Consider the following 20,951-nt stretch of genomic DNA (forward strand, 5'->3'; position numbering starts at 1 on the left):
ACCAATTTGATACTCCTTACATAACTGGGTTTTTTTTTTCTCAATATAGAAGTCGGATTAGTTTTTGACAACTTAAATTACTTTTTCTTTATCCTATTTATTTATTTTTTTTCAAAAAAAATTAAAAGATTAAAATTAGCTTTTCCCAAAGGCCCAATAACAAGGGGAAAAAAAACCAGGATTGAACGTGGTGATCGTTATTGATTTGGTCCTGTTGAGTGTTGCTGGTATTGCAAATGGCTCGGGAGAAGGATGGAAAGCAAGAGGAGAAGTACGTTTACAGGATAAGCACCGCCAAAGAGTGGGATGATTTCCAGATTAATGCTCACTCTTTTGGTGCCGATCTTGATAAATCTACTGCTTGCTTTCATCTCAGCACTCTTTCTCAGGTTCTTTCTTTTTCAAATTCCCAGCTTTTTGTTTATTTTTTCGATTATCTTTGCTTCTTCAACAAATTAATTACTGCCCCACTAAATTTAGGGCTCAAATTCACAATTTGGGCTTGGAAAGAATCATCTTTTTTGGTAAAAATAATCAAGTTTTAATTTTTTTTGTTCAATTGAATTAATTAGCAAGTGTAGATGGCTTAATCATTCTCTTTAATCATTGCTAAATAGAACTGCTCCATGTTTTGAAGATTGAATGTGTTTGTCTGATTGCTTAAGAAAATATTCGCGATAAGATATAAATTCACAATTGGGACATGTGTTTTCAGGTACAACCAACCTTGCAAAGATTTTTTACAGACACTGATCAGGAGTTATACCTGCTTCAAGTTGATTCAGACAAGGTTTTATTTCTGCTTTCAATTCTCTTTATTACTTTGAGTTGACAGTGTATCAAATTCTGCAGTTAATTGTATACATTACTCCCAATTCCCAATTTTTGTTCATAATAAACTATCTTGTTATGTACATATTTTCAATACTTGGAGAGCACAAGTTACACAATGATTTAGAATTCTTGTCGAATGTCCACACTCCGTTAATTTTAATCTTGTTCCCCAGCTTTCTGGTATTTTCGCTCTTGGAGCTGCTTGTTTCACTGATCTATTGGCTGAGTACATGTGTTGATCTAATCTTATGAAGTTATGATGGTAAAAGCATAATCTTCTAATGACTGTCTAAATATGGCAGCGCAATTGATAAGTTGAACTATGATTACTTATCATACCAGTCGTAGTTGGATATGATACACCATTACCTCTATGCCTATAAATAGGCTTTCTATAGGGTAAGTCTGGGGCAGGGGTTCATATACACAGCCTTAAACATCCATTTGTGAGGAAGCTCATTCAGTTATACATTTACAATACATGAAGCTATGAAAGTTGTGTTTATGAAACCCTTAATCCAAATGACTGATGGGTGGCATTGTGGTGTGCTCTAGTGAATGCAAATTACAACTTTTGATTCAATTTGTTGTAGTTCAAGTTGAAATTTTCCCATGATATATTATTATATGGAATTTAATCTCATTGGTCTTGCTTTCGTTACTTTTCTTTCCTTTGCTCCCCTGTTTAGGAAATGAGGTTTGATTTGGTGTGCATCACTATTCATCATTGTATAGAAGTGGTAAATAATTTCATCAGTGAGAATTCTTGAATTGCTTCAAATATTCGGAATCTTGAACCTTATATCATTTGACTTTGAACAAACTTATCATCAACAGACAGTATATGATGAATGTGTTGGTGAACTTAATGGTTCCATGTTTTTGTTGAAATGTGATAATCATATACCAAGACAATGATTGGTTGTATACCCTTTTTGTTTGCTGCATCAGCTCCCTTACTGCAAAAATCTTAAGTCTCAACATCTTTTTGCAGCTTGGGGATGGATTGATATATGAGCTTGTGGAGGGAACCCATTGGTTCCCACATTTCTATGGGCCATCACGTAGTTTTGCTCCTCTTCCTCTTGATGCTGTCACAAGGGCAGAAAAGATCACATTCTCAAATGGCAAGTTCACTTGCAGTTTGCTTGATTGAGAGGTTCTGCAGAAAGGGCATCCTACGGGCTACAACGTACTCATTGCTATCTGAACCTTCTATTTATTAGATTAAGTTATAAGAATGTGAATTTCTGCCTCTGAAACATAAGATCATCTCTGCTGATCAATCATTTCTGTAAATTTTAAGGTGGTGTGATTTGTTCCTTGAAGAAACTGTGAACAAGTACATCGGTATTACTTATTTTGATTCCTCCCAGAAACGTTCAAGATCACTCCATTCTGTAAAACTTCTTGCTATTTGTATTCCGGGGACAGCTTATATGACACCTTTTTCAATGAGAAACTTTGAATGTTTTTGTTGACCAAGTATGTTCCTCATTTCTCCTGTTAAGCACAACGTAGGAAATATTTCCAACTTTGCAAGTTTAAAAGTTCTGTTGACAGTTGTGCTTGTTTCTGACAGTCTTGAATCACAACTTGCGGGGATAGCTCAGTTGGGAGAGCGTCAGACTGAAGATCTGAAGGTCGCGTGTTTGATCCACGCTCACTGCACTCTCTTTTTCTTTTTCTAATCCCAACTAAAATAACTCCTTGCTTAACTACTATATTTATACTAGTATACTACTATTGACCTGACTGGCTATCACACTTATCAACCCATATAGTAGAATTGCACTATGATTCCTATATTAAAACTTGACACATCAAACCATATATGTACACACATGCTGTAAAAAAAGGATGTTTGAGGATGAAATTAATCAATTTGACACTCAACCCATTAACTTTTCTTCTTGCAAATGAGTCTATTACATAATGCAGCCAGTTCAGTAACTAATCCAAATTATGCCACAGGACAAAGGACTTGATTGATGAGAAGGTGTCCCATGGCGCACTGCGTGCTTAGCATTGGACAAATTGAGCCTCCAATCGCCCTTTGTGCATCAAAACTAACCCACAAGCCTGTTCCTCAAAAGATCCTTTTCTCTAACGAATGAAATTAGCTTTTCCGGGTGAGTCATCTACAACCGATTTAATCCAATATATTTTCTTGCTCAAAGTATATTGTTGTATTGTCTCATTCCATCAAATTTAAGAATTTGGTTTTTATATATTAAACATGGTTTTGCTAACATATACTTTATGTTTATTGTACCCTTTTCTCCCTCATTCCAAATGAAATTATCATATGAAATCTAAGCATGATATATTACTAATTTAAAATTTTTGATTAATTTTCCGAGTACTCCAGACTAGTAAATGTGATAGTGACAAAGTATCTGAACACTTAAAACTGGAAACTGTGACGATTATTACTGGATGGAGGGGGGAAATCCAAACTTCTTTTTCCTTAGACAATCTGAACTTGGGTCTTGAACAATGTAGAGGGTGTTGATTTCAGATCCACTACACATGGCCTTTAAGTAGGTAACCACTAGAACTTGCAGATATTATTGTGTTCATAGAATATTGATGATGGACTAGAGCCTGTGGAAGAAAGCATCCGGAGATTGAACGGTGTTTGGTTGGGAGTAAACATTACTTCATAGACATGATTTTACTCATTTTAGTATTGATCATTACTACTAAATTTAATTTATGGAATAAGCTCTCTGCCTATGAAACGCAGGCCAGAGTATATGCAAGCTGCTAATTTGTTGTATAAAACAAAATATCTGCCTAAAAGTAGAAGGGAAAGCTAAATTATGAAAAAATTTGATGCCAAAGTTTGGATCTTAGCAGATGATATGATAGTGAAGTTTACCCATGTCAGTAATTGTCCAACTTAAGTTAAATTTTCCTTTTTCATTATTTTCTCAATGATATGGGTTCAAATAGTCCAAGGGCAAAGCCACCAGAAAGATTACTGTATGGTAACTCTCAACTGAAAAATGATGCGAGGACACAAGGAAAGGCATTTACATAAAGAGGTAATGCTGATCTGATACTCAAAATCCATCCTTTAATTGACATTGTTTTGCTCCTACTTGCAGAAAAAGTTTGTATACATTGTGCTTGAGTCATCTTTTTCACCAAAAAAATATCTTGTTTAAGGAAAACTTTAATGCAGATCAAGATTAATAAAGTTAGATAAGATAACAATAAGTTCAATCATGGATCAGTTCGAAACAAACACTAATACATAATGCAATTTCATGTATAAGAAATATGGGTTAAGATGGAACCTAATTTGGACTTACTGTCTTTCTTCATGGTTTATTACTTATTAGTGGTTACACATGGCCTGTTTCTGCTCTAGATTCTCCTTGAATTATGTTTACGATAAATGGAAATACAATTCATAATTGAGTTTTTTTTTTTTTTGTATATTCTACTTTTAACATATGGCGAGGACAATCATAGCAGGTAAGAAGGGAATCAATTATACCAAACCAAAATAATGCAGATGAAGGACAAACCTGAAAGTTGAAAGTGATAACTCTCTTAAAGGCTAAAGCATTCCACAAGTTTTGTTGGATTCATTGGTGGTAGTCCATTAATAGTCTAATGTTATCATTGAGTTTACTAATCATAAGACCATTAAAATAAGACAACAAGAAGTTAATAATAAACTATGCAAAATTTTCTAATGCAGAAAGTGTGTATGATGCATTTATTATGAATGATGGCCTAAATTTTGTGTCCTTCATTATCAGTATGATTGCCTCAACCTTGTGGGGCTTCCCTTCGTTTGATTGTCTCTTTTGCAAATACTTTGATAAGTCACCTTAAACAAATTAATCTTCATTTGTTAAATCTAATCATTGGTTTACTACTTTATTTTATATTCTGGTGTATGGCTGTCAGAATTATATGGTTATCTGCTTGTGCTAGGTTCTTGTAGTTTTCTTCACTCCGTATTTAGAAAAACAAAAGAACCTTCGTATTATTAGAAAAAGGAATTTAGGCTGTTTGTAACCTATGTAGCTTTCTGAAAATATGGTATGATATCAATTTTTCTGCATACCTTAATCATAAGTTGCGGGGATAGCTCAGTTGGGAGAGCGTCAGACTGAAGATCTGAAGGTCGCGTGTTCGATCCACGCTCACCGCATTTTATCTACCTTTTTATTCTAATCGTAAGTGTTTATGTAGCTTTCAAAAGAATGTATACTGTCAAGTATTTAACATACTGAAATCTCAACTAGCGGGGATAGCTCAGTTGGGAGAGCGTCAGACTGAAGATCTGAAGGTCGCGTGTTCGATCCACGCTCACCACACTCTAGTTACACTTTTTTGCTCCCCTCTGAGACAATGACTACATATTGCTCTTTCTGACTAATCTATCCTTCAATTCTTATCTACAAATCTGAGATCTGCTTATAACTTTGATTATACATTCGGACATTAAAAAAACATAAAAGTCAAGGATTGATGTAGAGAAGTTATCTTAAACATCTCACTTTCAAGTTTACTGCATCCATGTGGCTGTTTACATCTAATGCATTATTTTATAATTCATACTTGACTTTCAAAGTTGTGCGTATGTAAGGAACCAATTTTAATATTTGTTTAATTTTTATCTGAGCTTATTTTGAGGACAAGAGAAGAGATTAAAAATTTAAATGAGCCAAAATTTAAGTACAACGTTGTATTTTCAATTCCTTATGTTTTTCTATTGCTTGTCGAGATTAAAAATTATGTCCTCTTGCCAAATTGCTGCATTTTGGAAAATACAAATAAAACTTGACCAAGAAAAGAAATAAAAAGACAGGATTATAGATGATAAGCCTGAGAATAAGTGATTTGCTGGAATGATGACGGAGATTAGGATGAGTGCAATGTGGTGTTGGATGAGCATACTGCTGCTGTTACTAACACTCTCAAATGGTGTAGAAGTTACTGGACGTCAAAAGAGGCCCCTTCTTGTTAATTTGGGAGACTCGAATTCAGATACTGGAGGGGTGCTAGCTGGTACTGGACTTCCAATTGGCCTGCCGAATGGTATTACATTCTTCCACAGGGGCACTGGGCGATTAGGCGATGGTCGTCTTATCATTGACTTCTTCTGTAAGTAAACTTTATACTTTCTTTGGGAGTGTGTTATTCTATGTTTGAAAAATCTAATTCATTGTCTGGCAGGTGAGCACCTGAAGTTGAACTACCTGAGTCCATACTTGGATTCACTGTCACCAAACTTTACAAGCGGTGTTAACTTTGCTGTCTCGGGTGCAACCCTGCTGCCAAAGTTTGTTCCTTTTGCTTTGAGTATCCAAGTTCGTCAGTTCATTCATTTCAAAAATCGATCACTTGAGCTCCTTTCACTTGGTAAATTAGTACTTGTAGTATTTACTTGCATAATTAACAAGTCCTTAATTCCTGAATGAAGCCTATTATATGGCCTAGAGACTGATGGCTTACATTATATGCAGGATCAAGGGACTTGATCAACGAAGAAGGGTTCCGTAGTGCACTTTATATGATTGACATTGGACAAAATGATCTTCTATTGGCCCTTTATGCATCAAATATAACATACAGTCCTGTTGCTCAAAAAATCCCGTCCTTTCTTGAAGAAATTAGATTGGCTGTGCAGGTAAGCTCTCAACTTGTGCATATAGATTCTGGACTACATTCAGGTTCATTGTTAGGTGATTTTTAAAATAATTACAGACAATCTACCAATATGGTGGGAGAAAATTTTGGATCCACAACACAGGGCCCTTAGGATGTCAACCTAAAGAACTTGCCCTGCATTCCCACAAAAGCAGTGACCTTGATCGAGTGGGATGTCTTCGTGTACATAACCAAGTAGCAAAAACCTTCAATAAGGGGCTCCGCATACTGTCTGAGGATCTAAGATCGGTGTACAAGGATGCTGTCATTGTTTATGTTGATGTATATTCTGTCAAATACAGTCTCTCTGCCAACCCTGAAAAATATGGTAATAACTTTCTGAGGTCTCTCTCTCTTAAAGCTTATTATTACTGATAACAAAATAAATTAAATAAAGATGCCCTCTTTATATTATGACTAGTTAGGGGTAAGGTTGTGTCCCAGCAAGATTAATTTGAGTTATTGATGTTGTTTAATCGTTCTTGTTTATTTCTCAATTGAAAGTTAAAAATGTGGTGAATTGTTCTAGGATTCAAAAACCCGTTTGCAGCTTGCTGTGGTCGTGGGGCTCCATACTTCTACGACAGAAACGCAACATGTGGGCAGCCAGGTTACAGCATCTGCAGCAATGTATCACAGTCAATATTTTGGGATGGAGTTCATTATACTGAAGCTGCTAATCGTGTAGTAGCTACAAGAATACAGTCAGGACATTATTCTACCCCGAACATTAAGCTTGAGCAGTTCTGGAACTAACTCCTGATTTGGCTATTACTAGAGTGAGTACATTTAATGTTTGCTTAATCAATACTTGCAGAAGAGTTGAAGTGGGATTGAGCAGGAAAATAAAGAAAAGCCTAGTACTTGCTTTGTTATGATTGAAAGCTTGGCTTCATTCTGTCTTTGACCCAATTAAGGTTGAAAGACTAGAATTTGCATTTTAATATACTCGCTTGCTTCCTGGCTGTGAATTACTTCACGGGAACAACTTTCGTTGTAGCTCAGATAACTTGTCAAAATTCCTGCAGGGGAAATAAGCACCTGAAATCAGGAACAGACTAGTGGAACCCAATTAATCGCGACACGTGATGTTCATTTACACTTTAATCTGTCAATGATTAAGGTTCAATCAGAGCTTTATCAACCAAGTAAAAAAAATAGATGGACGAAAGAAATTAGGAATATAATCGGATGTGTGGACCATGGGAGAGGAGGAAGATCTACCATAAGCTTTTTTTTTTTATGTTGTTGTTGATGGGTTTATGAAGCCCTTAAAGTAAAGCAAAGCCACCAGACAAAATCATTGCGGGGCAACTAATTAATGGAGGAAATTTAAGCAGTTAAAAAACAAGTTTTTGAAGAACACATCCAATAGAGGTGATTAAGGTAACAGTACTATGAGTAATTAAAAACAAAATTGAAGCTACCTACTACTCGTAATAAAGTAGTGAAGTTGACATGCATACATAAATAAAGATTGAAAAGGTTGGAAAGAAAGAACACTAAGAAATAAGAATGTAAGTATGAACTATAACATCAGCAATCTTATCAGCCCCACACTCTCCAATCTCCATTATTAAGAAATTCATGCATGCTTAGATTGATGAGTTAGGTACAATATATTCTACTTAATTCCTAAGAAAGAAAGTGATCATGGCCTAACAGGGAATCTTATAATTAAAGAGTGTCTTATCATTAGTTCACTTCCATTTATCAGATACCAATTGCAGTGAGCCCTTGCATTTGAATATGTAGCTCAAAAAAAGCATAATTTAAGTCTATGTATGTATAATGTATTGGTATATTTCAACCTGTGGTGGTTTATTGTACTCCATTGTATATTGATATCTATGTTGGATGGAAATAATACATAAAGGATGAGGATTATAACAAGTTCGTTACTACTACAACATACTACTATAGTACTATACATATCTTTTTTGGTGTCATCATTTGCAGTACATATATAGTAGGACTCCATGTTGAATTATTGATGTAGACTTGTAGTAATACGAATACCGTACTAGTAATTATGTTGATGTATTTAAATATGAAATACGAAGTATGTGATACTATAATAATATACAAGTAAATATTTTTATTTTATCTTACACTATACAAGTAACAATTTTGGACTTCCCAACAACTAAATTCAACCCCCCACCAAAAAAAAAAAAAAAAAAAAAAAAAGGAAGGAAGAAGAAGAAAATATGGGCTTTGGGCTAAGAGAAGAAGTTGGTAAGCATCCAAAATCCGAAAGGCTTCCTCTAATCCATGAACCCAATTAAAAAACCCTAGTCCAGAAAGATCGGTCCTATAAAAACATAATCTTGAAAACCCTAATTTTGCCTCTCTGCCGTTGCTCATTTCACCTCCATTTCAATTTGTGAGTGAGGAGAGAGAAAGCTCGCTGCAATGACTACCAGATTGAAGAAGAACAGGAAGAAGAGAGGGCACGTGTCAGCCGGGCACGGTCGTATCGGAAAGCACAGAAAGCATCCCGGTGGTCGTGGTAATGCCGGAGGTATGCACCACCACAGAATCCTGTTCGACAAGTACCATCCTGGTTACTTCGGCAAAGTTGGTATGCGTTACTTCCACAAACTCAGGAACAGGTTCCACTGCCCCATTGTCAACATCGACAAGCTTTGGTCTATGCTTCCCGAAGATGTCAAGGAGAAGGCTTCCAAGGAAGGCAAGGCTCCTGTCATTGATGTTACCCAGTTTGGTTACTTCAAGGTTCTTGGTAAGGGTGTTCTGCCTGATTCTCAACCTATTGTTGTTAAAGCTAAGTTGATTTCTAAGATCGCTGAGAAGAAGATCAAGGAGAATGGCGGCGCGGTTCTTCTTACTGCTTAAATCTTTTCTATCTTTTATTTATTTATGCAATTTTGATTGTCATAGGAATGATATTCAGGGATTTTAATGCTCAAATGTTACATTTTTGAATTTAGATCTGGAATTTGAGAACCCTTTTTTGTTCTTACTTCATATTCATTTAATGATATGAACTAGTATTTGAGCATTTTTGGTTTTGATTTTTATAATATGAAATTATTTTTGTTGATTATTGTTTGTTTGATAGTGTATGAGTAATTTAGAACTGATCCTAGGGTCTGTTAGGTTTGCATTTTAAGTTACTAGGTGTTCAGAAATCCTTCGTGTTTGCAGTAATACAATAAGTTGAAATAACAGGAAAAATAGCATTTTATTGAAGTAGTATTAATGGAACCTTGTTAGATTTCAAATCCTTCTTATTTGTAAGGTTCAAACTTATACTTGAGCTTTTTATAATTGTTGTAACTGTCTCCGAGAAGATTTGTTATTGAACTGAATAGACAGACTGTAGGAGAGGGTTTTTCTTGGGGGGGGGGGGGGGGGGTGCTATGAAATTATGATTTGTGTAATGCAGTAAAATTGTCGTGGATATTGGTATGCACTGAGGGGCTATTCTGTTGTTAAGAGTCAAGATGAGACCTGAAGTAATAGTGGAATCTATCTAGTTTACTTTAATCTTTTGTTAATTTTGGCAATGATCAAGGTTCATTGAGACCATAAGCCGTTTAAAGAAGTTTACGTGAATGAGTTGGACAGAAGGCTGCATTTGGATTGTTTTCTGTTCTTCTACTGTTTCCTTAGTTTGTGAGAGTATGTATAGATTGTAGATGGTGATTGTGTTGCTATGTTTTGTGTTGTGTAAGATAGCTGCTGCAAGGCGTTGCACATGTATGCTGATCAAGCGAAATTAGGGATAGTATTGATACACAGGCCCTGTTCTGAAATTAGACTATGTAAAAGTGAATGTACCTCTGTAGGTTCTGTTTGTAGTTAGTCCTAGTTTTTGGGATGCCAACAGCCCAACACACAATAGCAGTAGCATAACATTCAGTTTCCTCTCGTTCTGATGTCGTTTGGAACAGTAACAGAATGGGAGAGTTGTGGACGAATAAGATATGTGGCTCCATGGGAGAAGAATATAGAGAAAAAAGAGAGAGATCAGAATACTACAGTCAACTTTATTTTCTTGTTTGTTCTTATCCATGGATGATGATGCTCTCAACTCTTAAAGCCTCAACTCCAAACCAAAGCTTACTAAACTTGATGATTGTATTTAAACTATATGTGGGGGAAATTTACATGTCTTGATATTGGAAGAAATTGAATATTTGCACTTTCATATGATTTCATGAAAAAGGACATGTTCAATTTGAAGACTCATTGTTGTGGTGTAAATGCAAATATTCTTGTCACAAATAAGCTTGAAATATTTTGATTTAAGGAATACTAAACAGAAAATTTTCAATCAATTGAGTTCGGTACTCCCTTGTATTATGTTATCCCTACTTTGAATAATTTAGTCTCATGATATGAAATGGAGGGAGGACTAGTGAACTGTCACCTAGAGGCAACTTTATAGTAACATTTTGGGAAAGAAAGTTATCCAAGGATGTCATGCTCTGGGGAATGAATATTGTTTGAGTATGAACTTCTACATGAATTGTCCAAAAACACAAAATACAAAACAAAACTACGTTTGTAACTTTTGAGTCTTATCATGCCAAAGCTTCATTAGGGCTTGAGTTGTCATGAACCCTCCTAAATGGCCAATTGGAGTGAGTCTTCCAAGTAAAGTTAAATTTAATAACTACTTTGTATTTTATTATGAGTATAGGCCGCTTCACAACCAAGTTTGGTTTCGCCTTTATAGTTAAATACGGGATATTAAATATTCGACTAATTCCTAAGAAAGGGGCAATCATAACCAAGTAGGGAGTAGGAAATTCAAGTAATGCAAGGTTGAAATTTGGTGATGCTTAAGTAATGCATTTTCCTGAAAAATGGGTAATCAAATGATCTAAGCTAACTAATCAATAATATAATTTCCATTCATTAACTAACAGACTGTCTGGTTGACTTGTGAATGCCTTCCTGTGTGGGTCAGTCCTTAGTAATTGTTCTTGGGACATGCATATTCATCAGACAGATAGATTCAATGTTTTAAGCTTTGGACTATCAGAAATCTGAACTTCTGGATTTTCTCTACTTCTGTTTTTATGATTGTTACATGCTAAATTTCTTTCAGACAATGTTAAGTGACCAAACTATTGAATTATATTGTTTGACCGCGATTGAGAGCATTGTCAGCCAGAAGATTATATTGTCTGTAGTTCAAGCACTTGCATTCGAAAGGAAAAAAAAAATAAAAAGCATATAGTACGAGGATCGCTTTCTGATTTTGTAGTATTGCATCTTTTTTTGTTTTGGTTTCTGCATGATTTAAGTTAATATGATTTGGCTGCTTTGCAAGTATAATACTACTAGTTTATTGTAGCCTTAGCTTGTAGGGATAGTATCTTAGTTGGACGAGCATGATTTGCAGTTGGTAGGCAAATAAACTAGTCATTCTTTTCAGGTTTATTTTTCCCTAACTTTTTTTAAAATACACAGCAATACAAAAATTTCTCCACTCAACTCTTTCTTTAATAAAGCACATTTAACAGACAATGCCGGAAAGATAAAAGAAAAGGTGCTCCAAATTCAGCTGGAATATGCTTGGATTTGAGTTTTAACAACCAAAAGTTTCCAGAATTTCAACAACCCTTTGGAGCTTCTTGTTTTTCTGTACTGTAGCTAGAGTCATAGCAGTGGTGTTAGTCATGTTAATGTGGTTTAATTTAGAATTGAATTCGTACTGTTAACGATGACAACTTAGCTTGTGTAATATCCCTGGACCTTTATGCAAGGGTAATTTGTGGCTTGATGCAGTACTTAGTTGCCTTTGTATACCTTACTAGTACCCTGCTTGATGTTCCGACTAAGTATCGAATGTGTGTAAATTATGGTAGTGGTGAGTTAATATATGTGTTCTTGCCTTTTGATTGCCCTGGTAAAAACAAGGTCAATAAGAAAGGATAGCAGGCTCTATTTCACGTTGTTAATTTGTTACACCTTCTTTGTCTTTTGGTCCATTTGAGATGCAAAGACGTGTTAAATTGTATGTAATTACAGTAGGAGCCACAGAGGATAAAGAGCAGATGAAACTGATCTTGAATCTTGAGTATTATTTCAAAACTTTACCAAGTTATTAATACTTGATATTCCTAGTTTCCTACACCTCACTAAACTAATACGAGTACTCTCTTTGTTGCTTAAATAATTAAATATAGTCTTATCCTTTTATTTCTCTTTATTAAGACATTGGTAAATTTGTTTACTAACGAGTACTTCATATTAACAACTTATAGAGACGACTTTAAAAGAAACTATACGGGATAACTTATACAGAGTAAAGGATAAAGATATGTCGTAATAATTCCGTTTGTAATTATTGTTTTTTCTTTTTCCACTAGGCTAAAAAAAATACATAGCCCCATAGGCTGGGATGTGTTACAATAATGCAATGCGTATTTCTATATGAAGAAAAGAAGGATAAAAAGAAAAGTCGTAGGGTCATGAAAGTTGATGCAGTGAACCAGTGAGCAGTAGCCAAGCAAGATAACATAAAAATGTATCTTGTTATCTTTGACTATAAAGCCTCTTGTAAGTTGTGACAGTAACATTTTGATAAGATGATACTGAATACTGATAATATAATTATCAACCGACTTTTTTCATGAAAGCTAATTTGCCTTGTACAGTTGTACAACAATACGTAGTTTATACTAGTATATTCTCTATATTTTGTTTCACTGGTTACATTAACAAATACTTGATTTAACCCAGTAGAGGTGTTATATACGAAGTAGATCAGATCTATACATACAATCCTTCTGCTATTTTTTAAAATTTTCTAATGTTGAATTCAGTTTCAACAGAATTACATGCATAATGATTTGCGAATATGGGAGGACAAATCTATTTAGAAGCGTTTGTGGATGATGTTCTCATTCGAAACGCATCATCCGAAAACGCATCTCATGTTGGACACTCATTAATGCTAATCAAAACTTCGGAAACAATAAGGGTGGTACTTATTTCCAGTTTCCGAGCATTAGAGTACGGAGTATATAATAAAGGGTCGAATTACAATAATATGTATTTTAGAGTTTCGTACTACCAGTACTTAAGAAGTAATAGCGGACTATAGTATAAAAAATGTATAGTAGGTATTAGGGAATAGGGAAGGTAGCAGCAACTACTGGTATAATTGTAAGATGTATCAAAATAAGCTGTATTGAACTGGCAAGGCCCATGTCATCAGAATCTTCCGTCTAGGACCCTAAAACTTTGTCCAACCTTTTTCATTTATTTACGAGTGTTTTTTAAGTTAAGTGGTGGGTGATAGGGGTGAGCAAAAATTCAGGGTACCCTGATCTGGAACCGGAACCTGTTCGGAACCGCAGGTTCCAAACCCGGAACCTGTTGAACAGGTTCCGGTTCCGGGTAATAAAATTAGGAACCTGTTGCAACAGGTTCCGGTTCCGGGTAATAAAATTTTGGACCTAGAACCTGTAGGGTACCCTGTTAGTACATGTTCCCTATAGGATACATGAAACCGAAACCTATATGGTATTGAATATTCTAGACAATTAGTGTTGGTTTGTTATATTTGAAGCAGTTTACTAAAGTTGTAAGCTTTAATTGTGAACATCCATTTTTAAAAATATAGAATTGTCACAATTATCAAGTAACTATTAAGCTTACTTTGAAAAATAGGGTACCCTGTTTAGGAACCGGAACCTGCAGGTTCCGGTTCCGGTTCCCAATTCTTAGGAACCTGTTGCAACAGGTTCCGGTTCCGGTTCCTATTTTTAGGAACCTGTTGCAACAGGTTCCGGTTCCGGGTACCGATATTTTTACAGGGTACCCTGCTACGCTCACCCCTAGTGGGTGATGCCTTTAAATATAACAAATAATAAGCAATTGTCAATATTATGGCAGATTTATAGCCACATAAAAAATGAAAACTTGGGGGTGAATGTTGATGTTTAACTAAGTTAAATAATCCAACTTCTTAATTGTATTTTGGAGTACTAACTACTATAGATTATGGAGTATGTAAGATCATAATGTTGCTGTATTTTGTCATACATATATGGAAAATGTTATACATAGCCCTAAGGGTACATATAAGCATTAAATTTACACATGAAAATCGTAATAAGTTAAGAAATCATCAAAATATAAACACTAATTTACGCGTGTTTTTATCATGAATTTATAATTTTATACAATTTCCAATAATGTATTTAATTCTTATATATATAGCATTACCCTATATATATATATATATATATATATATATATATATATATATATATATATATATATATATATATAACATAAAACAAGATATTTCCAAAATTTTGGCGTCGACTATCAATATCTTAAATTGGAAACAAAATGGTCGCACACCGAATTTTATGCATATCATGTGTATGTGAAAATTCCTAATTCCAATACATAACCTCTGTCTTAAAGTATGAATAAATGTTTGCCTAACAAAAAAAAGATGCATGTGTATTGTATAATTATTTGTAGTACTCCGTATAATGTAACAGCAGCATCTTATGACTTTATAATGGCAGAGTGAGGTACTTTAAATATTTTAAAAATAATAATAATAATAATAATAATAATAATAATAATAATAATAATAATAATAATAATAATTATTATTATTATTATAAATAAAAAAAAAAAAAAAAAGGTTTTGACCCGCACTTTGCTTGTTTTATTCATCAACTTCTTTGTCACCTTTTCCAGTTTCATCACTCAGTACTCACCCACCCTTGCCTTATTATGTTACAGTATTCTTTTTATTATTTATATTTTGAAGCTGTTATATATTTGGAGCTTTCCTTCACTTGACAATACTCTCATAACTAGTAGGCAAACAATACTCTCATAACTAGTAGGCAAACAATACTCTCATAACTAATAATATTAAGGCAAAGCCTAAGTTCAGAAACTCACCTCTTAACCTTACTAACACAAAAAGGTTATTGTGGTAGTTTCTGTTTGGTGGCACTCTATTCATTCATTCCCTAATCCTAATTTAATCTCAACATTAACATACATACCCTTTAAATTATTTTTGTTCTTGGTTTCTTCTTCATATTCAAGATTTCTTCTGCTAATATTTTGGGTTTTTGTTTTTTGCATTTCATTCAAGATTTGAGTGAAAAGGAAGGAGGGTCTTAGTTTACTTAAATTGCAAATCTTGGAAAATCATGTAAATTATTACAAGCATTTGAATCAGTTGACTATTGTTAACTTTGTTTTTTGGAGTATATTTTGGATCCAGTTTGTATGCTCTAATTGCAAAAGGAAAAAGGAAAAAAGGTTAGATCTTGAACAAAAATGGAGGAGACATTTATACCATTCCAAGGAATCAAAAATGATCTAAAAGGAAGATTGTTGTGCTACAAGCAGGACTGGACTAGTGGATTCAAAGCAGGATACAGGTATTCTTTTTTTATAAAGATTCTTCTGCTCATTACATTCTGTTTAATTTCAGTTTGTTTGACTCTTTTTTGTTTTTATTAAATAAATTCAGGATATTAGCTCCTACCACATATATTTTCTTTGCCTCTGCAATTCCAGTCATTTCCTTTGGAGAGCAGCTTGATAGAGAAACAGGTATTCATCCTTCTTAAATTTACAAAACTTTAAAAAAATAAAAGTAAAGGTTGAATAGTGTATGAGAGAATTCATAAAATTAAAATATGAATTGCAGATGGAGTTCTGACAGCAGTGCAAACATTAGTATCAACTGCACTTTGTGGCATTATTCACTCTATTATTGGTGGTCAACCATTGCTGATCCTAGGAGTTGCAGAACCAACTGTAATCATGTACCAATTCATGTTTAAGTTTGCTAAAGACCGCCCCGAATTGGGTAGGAATCTCTTCTTAGCTTGGGCTGGATGGTGAGATTATTTTTAACTCCTGAAGAATTAAGTCAATTCATTTGTAGGAGCATAGCTTGTTAGGAGTAATTGTACGTTTTTGAATGATGGTCAATTATGTCATCAGGGTCTGTGTGTGGACATCACTCTTGCTGTTCTCTATGGCTATCTTAGGGGCTTGCTCCATCATCAATCGATTCACCCGTTTGGCTGGCGAATTGTTTGGCCTTCTCATAGCCATGCTCTTCATGCAGCAAGCAATTAAGGTCACTAATTTTGCATATACTAGATAGATACTACTTTTTCGTTCTGTTATACTACTTTACACTTTATTCATTTATAACTAAACTTTTGTGGTCCAAAACTTCCAATTCAATGGGCCTATAATCACATATAGAAACACAATTAAGTTATTTAATTTCTTTCTATTAATTGTATACACACACCAACCTCCATGTATATTAAATCCTTGCTATATGCTTAAGTGGGGTTTATTTGTGAAACTTTTTAATGATAGTTAAGTTTGTGGTGAACGCTTTTAATGGTTTAGGGACTAGTGGATGAGTTCTACATACCTAGGAGGGAAGATCCGAATGCAACACAGTTCCTGCCTTCGTGGAGATTTGCAAATGGAATGTTTGCTTTGGTCCTCTCTTTTGGACTTATAATCACAGCACTACGGAGCAGAAAGGCAAGATCATGGCGCTATGGCTCAGGTAAAACCATAGTATTTTCAGCTTGAATATGTTAAATCCGATAACCATGTGTTGTCTTTCATTGATTAGTTTTAGAGTGGAGTATGATACCAAATCTTTCAAAATTTAATGGTTCTACTCCCTTCTACCAGGTTGGCTCCGAAGTTTGATAGCAGACTATGGTGTCCCGCTTATGGTTCTAGTATGGACAGCTACTTCCTACATACCATCCAAAAGTGTTCCACAAGGGATACCAAGACGCCTCTTCAGCCCAAACCCATGGTCTCCTGGTGCGTATGAGAATTGGACTGTTATCAAGGTAAGTGCAAATATAGATTTCCATAGTTGTATGACTACTTTCTTCTATCATAACTCTATTAAGATCCGGACTATAATATTATTGGATGAAACCCTGAATGACTAGTGCTTGGTGTAACAGGATATGCTTGATGTTCCTGTTTTATACATAATCGGAGCTATTGTCCCAGCAACAATGATTGCAGTGCTCTATTATTTTGATCACAGTGTGGCATCTCAGCTTGCTCAGCAGAAAGAGTTTAATTTGAGGAAACCCCCTTCCTTCCACTACGATTTGCTCCTTTTGGGATTCATGGTATCCACTTGATTGCAGTATTTGTTTTTCTAATTAGCTCCTCTACTGTATTTTTCTTCTAATTCAAGTATTAAGTTATGACTTCCCCCTTTCCTTGCAGACATTGTTGTGTGGTCTTATTGGGATTCCTCCAGCAAATGGTGTCATCCCTCAGTCTCCTATGCATACAAAAAGTCTAGCTACCCTTAAGCACCAGCTACTTCGTAACAGAATTGTTAAAGCAGCGAAAAGAAGCATAGGGATGAATGCAAGTTTAGGGCAGTTGTATGGCAATATGCAAGAAACTTACCAGCAGATGCAGACCCCTCTCATCTATCAGCAGCCTTCAGCTCAAGCTCAAGTATAACTTCTAAGCTCTTTGCCTAGTTATTTACATTTAGTTCAACTTACTCAAGTGAATTTCATTCTTCGATCAGGGTCTGAAGGAATTAAAAGATTCAACTATTCAAGCAGCAGCAAGCATGGGAAATATCGATGCTCCTGTAGATGAGAGTGTGTTCGATGTTGAGAAGGAAATTGATGAGTTGTTACCTGTTGAGGTTAAAGAGCAGCGTGTCAGCAACCTGTTACAATCCATTATGGTTGGTGGATGTGTTGCAGCCATGCCTGTACTTAAAATGATCCCAACCTCAGTACTTTGGGGCTACTTTGCTTTCATGGCCATTGAAAGCTTACCAGGCAACCAGTTCTGGGAAAGGATCCTGCTGCTCTTCACAGCACCAAGCAGAAGATACAAGTAAGTTACTTTACTTCTCAATTCCGCTTCCCTTCCAGTATAAAGATTGGTTAACTAATTTTTGGTCCCTAATTATATGTATGTCCTAAATGCAGAGTTCTTGAAGATTATCATGCAACTTTTGTGGAGACAGTTCCTTTCAAATCTATTGCCCTTTTCACCATTTTCCAAACATTATATTTGATCGTCTGCTTTGGAATTACATGGATCCCAATTGCAGGGGTTTTGTTCCCTCTTATGATTATGCTTTTGGTTCCTGTGAGACAATACATTCTTCCTAAGTTTTTCAAAGGAGTACACCTTCAAGATTTGGATGCTGCGGAATTTGAGGAGTCACCAGCTTTGACATTCGATCTTACAACGGTATAATCACTCAAAACACTCTTTTAAAATAATCATAATCTTATTTCTATTGAATATTGCATTACTTGATTTATATTCCAAATATATTAATACTGATGCTGATATTGTTTGCTGAAACAGGAACATGAATTGGCCTCAGGAGCTACACTTGCAGGAGATGGTGAGATATTGGATGAAATGGTGACTCGAAGCCGAGGTGAGGTTAGGCATATTTGCAGTCCAAAGGTAACAAGCTCAACAACAACACCGTCAAGAGAGGTCAGAGGCATTCAGAGCCCTCATCTTTCATCATACAGTCCTCGATTACACATAAGTCCGCGATCTGGTAGAAATGTACCTTTTAGTCCAAGGTCTGCAGAAACTCAACCCTCAAAACTAGGAAAGAGTCCTGGACCTTCAACAGATTCAACTTAAAAGTAACAGCTTCAAGTTTTGTATTTGTAATTTATTGTTAACTTCAGCTCTTTCTATTGAAGTATTAGGTCTGCCTGTTGCAATAGTGTTGTTAAAAGCCAAGTGTTTGTATTAATCAAATCAAAGTGTATAATTTTGGTTGCTCTACTTTCATAAAGCGTGCAGCTTTTTCTCCACATGATAATTCCAGCAAATACGTACAGGGAATAATATAGTAATTCTTGACATGTATAATATGATGAATGTTTGATCTAAATCTCTATTGAACAAACTTCATATTGAACTTTAAATCTTCTGAGTGGCCTTATAACGTGTATGCCGCCTCTCCCCCTCAGAAAAAACATGAGATCAAGGAAAGGAAAACCTCAGTTAACTCCTGTTAGCAGTAAGCAACTCAATTATGAAGATGTTCATTACATCAGAAGGTTCATCAATTGAATTCATTTCACCAATTTAGCTAATTGTTAGTGTCAAGATTGGTGCCTTGTTTGTTATATGGAAGAATGGAGCTGTGTTGGCCTTTATAAGTTTGCATGTTCTAAACCTGGTCAATTACCTTGTTATTTTATTCTTCTCAAGAAAAAGTGAAAAAGAATAAATTCCAAGAGAAGTTATAGAGAGATTTGGATCTCCATCATCAAAGAGGAATTGACTTGCATTGCTTGTCATATGGGGTATGTTCATTCAATTTAAATAAAGAGAATAAACTAGAGACTAGAATCAACCCCAGTGACTTAAACTCCATCCATACGTTAGAACTGAACCTACCTACCGTGTGATAATATAATGTAGCATAACACTCGTTACTCACCCCTAGTATATAATATTTCTACGGGAAGAAAACAAAATAAGAATGAAAGAAAGAGAAGTAAGGCATGGCGCGCGGCCACCAACCATTGTAAGAAACTTTATCTTTAAAACGACGTGATCTGACGAGGGTGAGCTAGCTACCAACAATGAGTCTGAACAAAAGATGAAGAAGATAAGCAGCGCAATTGGTTTCTCTTTAATTGGTATTCATTGCAGCTTATTTGCTTTCATCCACTATCCACTGTCTGTGGCTTTCTATTTGTCACAATTATATCTTTTGACTTTTACCAAAGTGGCACCTGCCCGTATCAATCGAATCATTATATTTATATTAGACTGCTTAACATCATATATTACTATTTGGTTTGTTGTCAAACTATATCTTGATCATCTTCATCTTGTTTTATTTGTAGCTAATTATGCTACTCAACAACACATCTATGCAATTCTAGCCCAACTGCACATGCCCATCTCATCCTTGGATTGCGTCTAAGATCTGTTTCCTGTATGCACTTGGTCAGTCTGATCTCATGTTTAACGTTATTACTTGAACTACTTGGATACTCATTTTGTTTCTTGTATGTACGTGTCTTAGTATCAAGTGTTCATATCAATGTCGAACTAGTGTTGATGACCCATCATTATTGATACTTGGAATAATTAAATTGAAAAGTTGGAGCTACATAATTAAATATAGATCATACAACAATCATCCTATTAGCTAGGCATTACATACAAATTAAATCAGTTGATTAAACAGGAATGAGTCGAGTTTGGAGTATGTAGTCAGCATTATTCCCTTAAAGTCTCATCAATAACTATAAATCCTACACGAACAAAAGGGAGAGTGTCATTATAATCAGATAACAGAAAGAATCATCTTATACTAGCTTAGCCAATTCAAGGTGACAACACAATGAAGAAAAAGAAGCTTTAATTTAGTGAATAGTTGTAGGTGT

The 20,951-nt window shown here is 35.0% G+C and overlaps 3 protein-coding genes, 3 non-coding genes and 1 pseudogene across 7 annotated transcripts; all 7 read left to right on the forward strand.

The window, feature by feature from the left end:
• The first annotated feature begins 169 nt into the window (after positions 1–169).
• On the forward strand, positions 170–2,322 carry LOC145598981 (uncharacterized). Of its 2 annotated transcripts, XM_081655380.1 has the most exons (3): positions 171–389; positions 716–790; positions 1,829–2,322. In XM_081655380.1, the coding sequence occupies exons 1-3, from the start codon at positions 237–239 to the stop codon at positions 1,988–1,990; spliced, it is 390 nt and encodes a 129-aa protein (XP_081511506.1). In that variant the 5' UTR covers positions 171–236; the 3' UTR covers positions 1,991–2,322. The 2 variants fall into 2 exon arrangements, with proteins under 2 accessions (XP_081511507.1, XP_081511506.1); XM_081655381.1 differs by lacking the exon at positions 716–790 and having other exon boundaries at positions 170–389.
• Positions 2,323–2,432: 110 nt separating this feature from the next.
• On the forward strand, positions 2,433–2,505 carry TRNAF-GAA (transfer RNA phenylalanine (anticodon GAA)). Its single transcript has one exon. It is a non-coding gene; the product is annotated as a tRNA-Phe (tRNA).
• A 2,430-nt stretch (positions 2,506–4,935) lies between these two features.
• On the forward strand, positions 4,936–5,008 carry TRNAF-GAA (transfer RNA phenylalanine (anticodon GAA)). The gene has a single exon. It is a non-coding gene; the product is annotated as a tRNA-Phe (tRNA).
• A 93-nt stretch (positions 5,009–5,101) lies between these two features.
• Positions 5,102–5,174, forward strand: TRNAF-GAA (transfer RNA phenylalanine (anticodon GAA)). Its single transcript has one exon. It is a non-coding gene; the product is annotated as a tRNA-Phe (tRNA).
• Positions 5,175–5,726: 552 nt separating this feature from the next.
• LOC145599053 (GDSL esterase/lipase At3g62280-like) lies at positions 5,727–7,519 on the forward strand. The gene is made up of 5 exons (XM_081655466.1): positions 5,727–5,964; positions 6,037–6,222; positions 6,327–6,490; positions 6,568–6,838; positions 7,040–7,519. Exons 1-5 carry the CDS (start codon positions 5,727–5,729, stop codon positions 7,264–7,266), a joined length of 1,086 nt encoding a protein of 361 aa, XP_081511592.1. The 3' UTR covers positions 7,267–7,519.
• Positions 7,520–8,882: 1,363 nt separating this feature from the next.
• Positions 8,883–9,535, forward strand: LOC145597600 (large ribosomal subunit protein uL15x pseudogene; annotated as a pseudogene).
• A 5,800-nt stretch (positions 9,536–15,335) lies between these two features.
• On the forward strand, positions 15,336–19,366 carry LOC145598242 (putative boron transporter 2). The gene is made up of 11 exons (XM_081654573.1): positions 15,336–15,917; positions 16,010–16,092; positions 16,190–16,382; positions 16,489–16,627; positions 16,912–17,077; positions 17,209–17,375; positions 17,496–17,669; positions 17,770–18,009; positions 18,086–18,405; positions 18,501–18,768; positions 18,889–19,366. The coding sequence occupies exons 1-11, from the start codon at positions 15,814–15,816 to the stop codon at positions 19,180–19,182; spliced, it is 2,148 nt and encodes a 715-aa protein (XP_081510699.1). The 5' UTR covers positions 15,336–15,813; the 3' UTR covers positions 19,183–19,366.
• The last annotated feature ends 1,585 nt before the right edge of the window (positions 19,367–20,951 follow it).

This window comes from Chenopodium album, chromosome 20 (genome assembly GCF_948465745.1).
Source record: "Chenopodium album chromosome 20, dcCheAlbu1.1, whole genome shotgun sequence".
Taxonomy (NCBI): Eukaryota; Viridiplantae; Streptophyta; class Magnoliopsida; order Caryophyllales; family Amaranthaceae; genus Chenopodium; species Chenopodium album.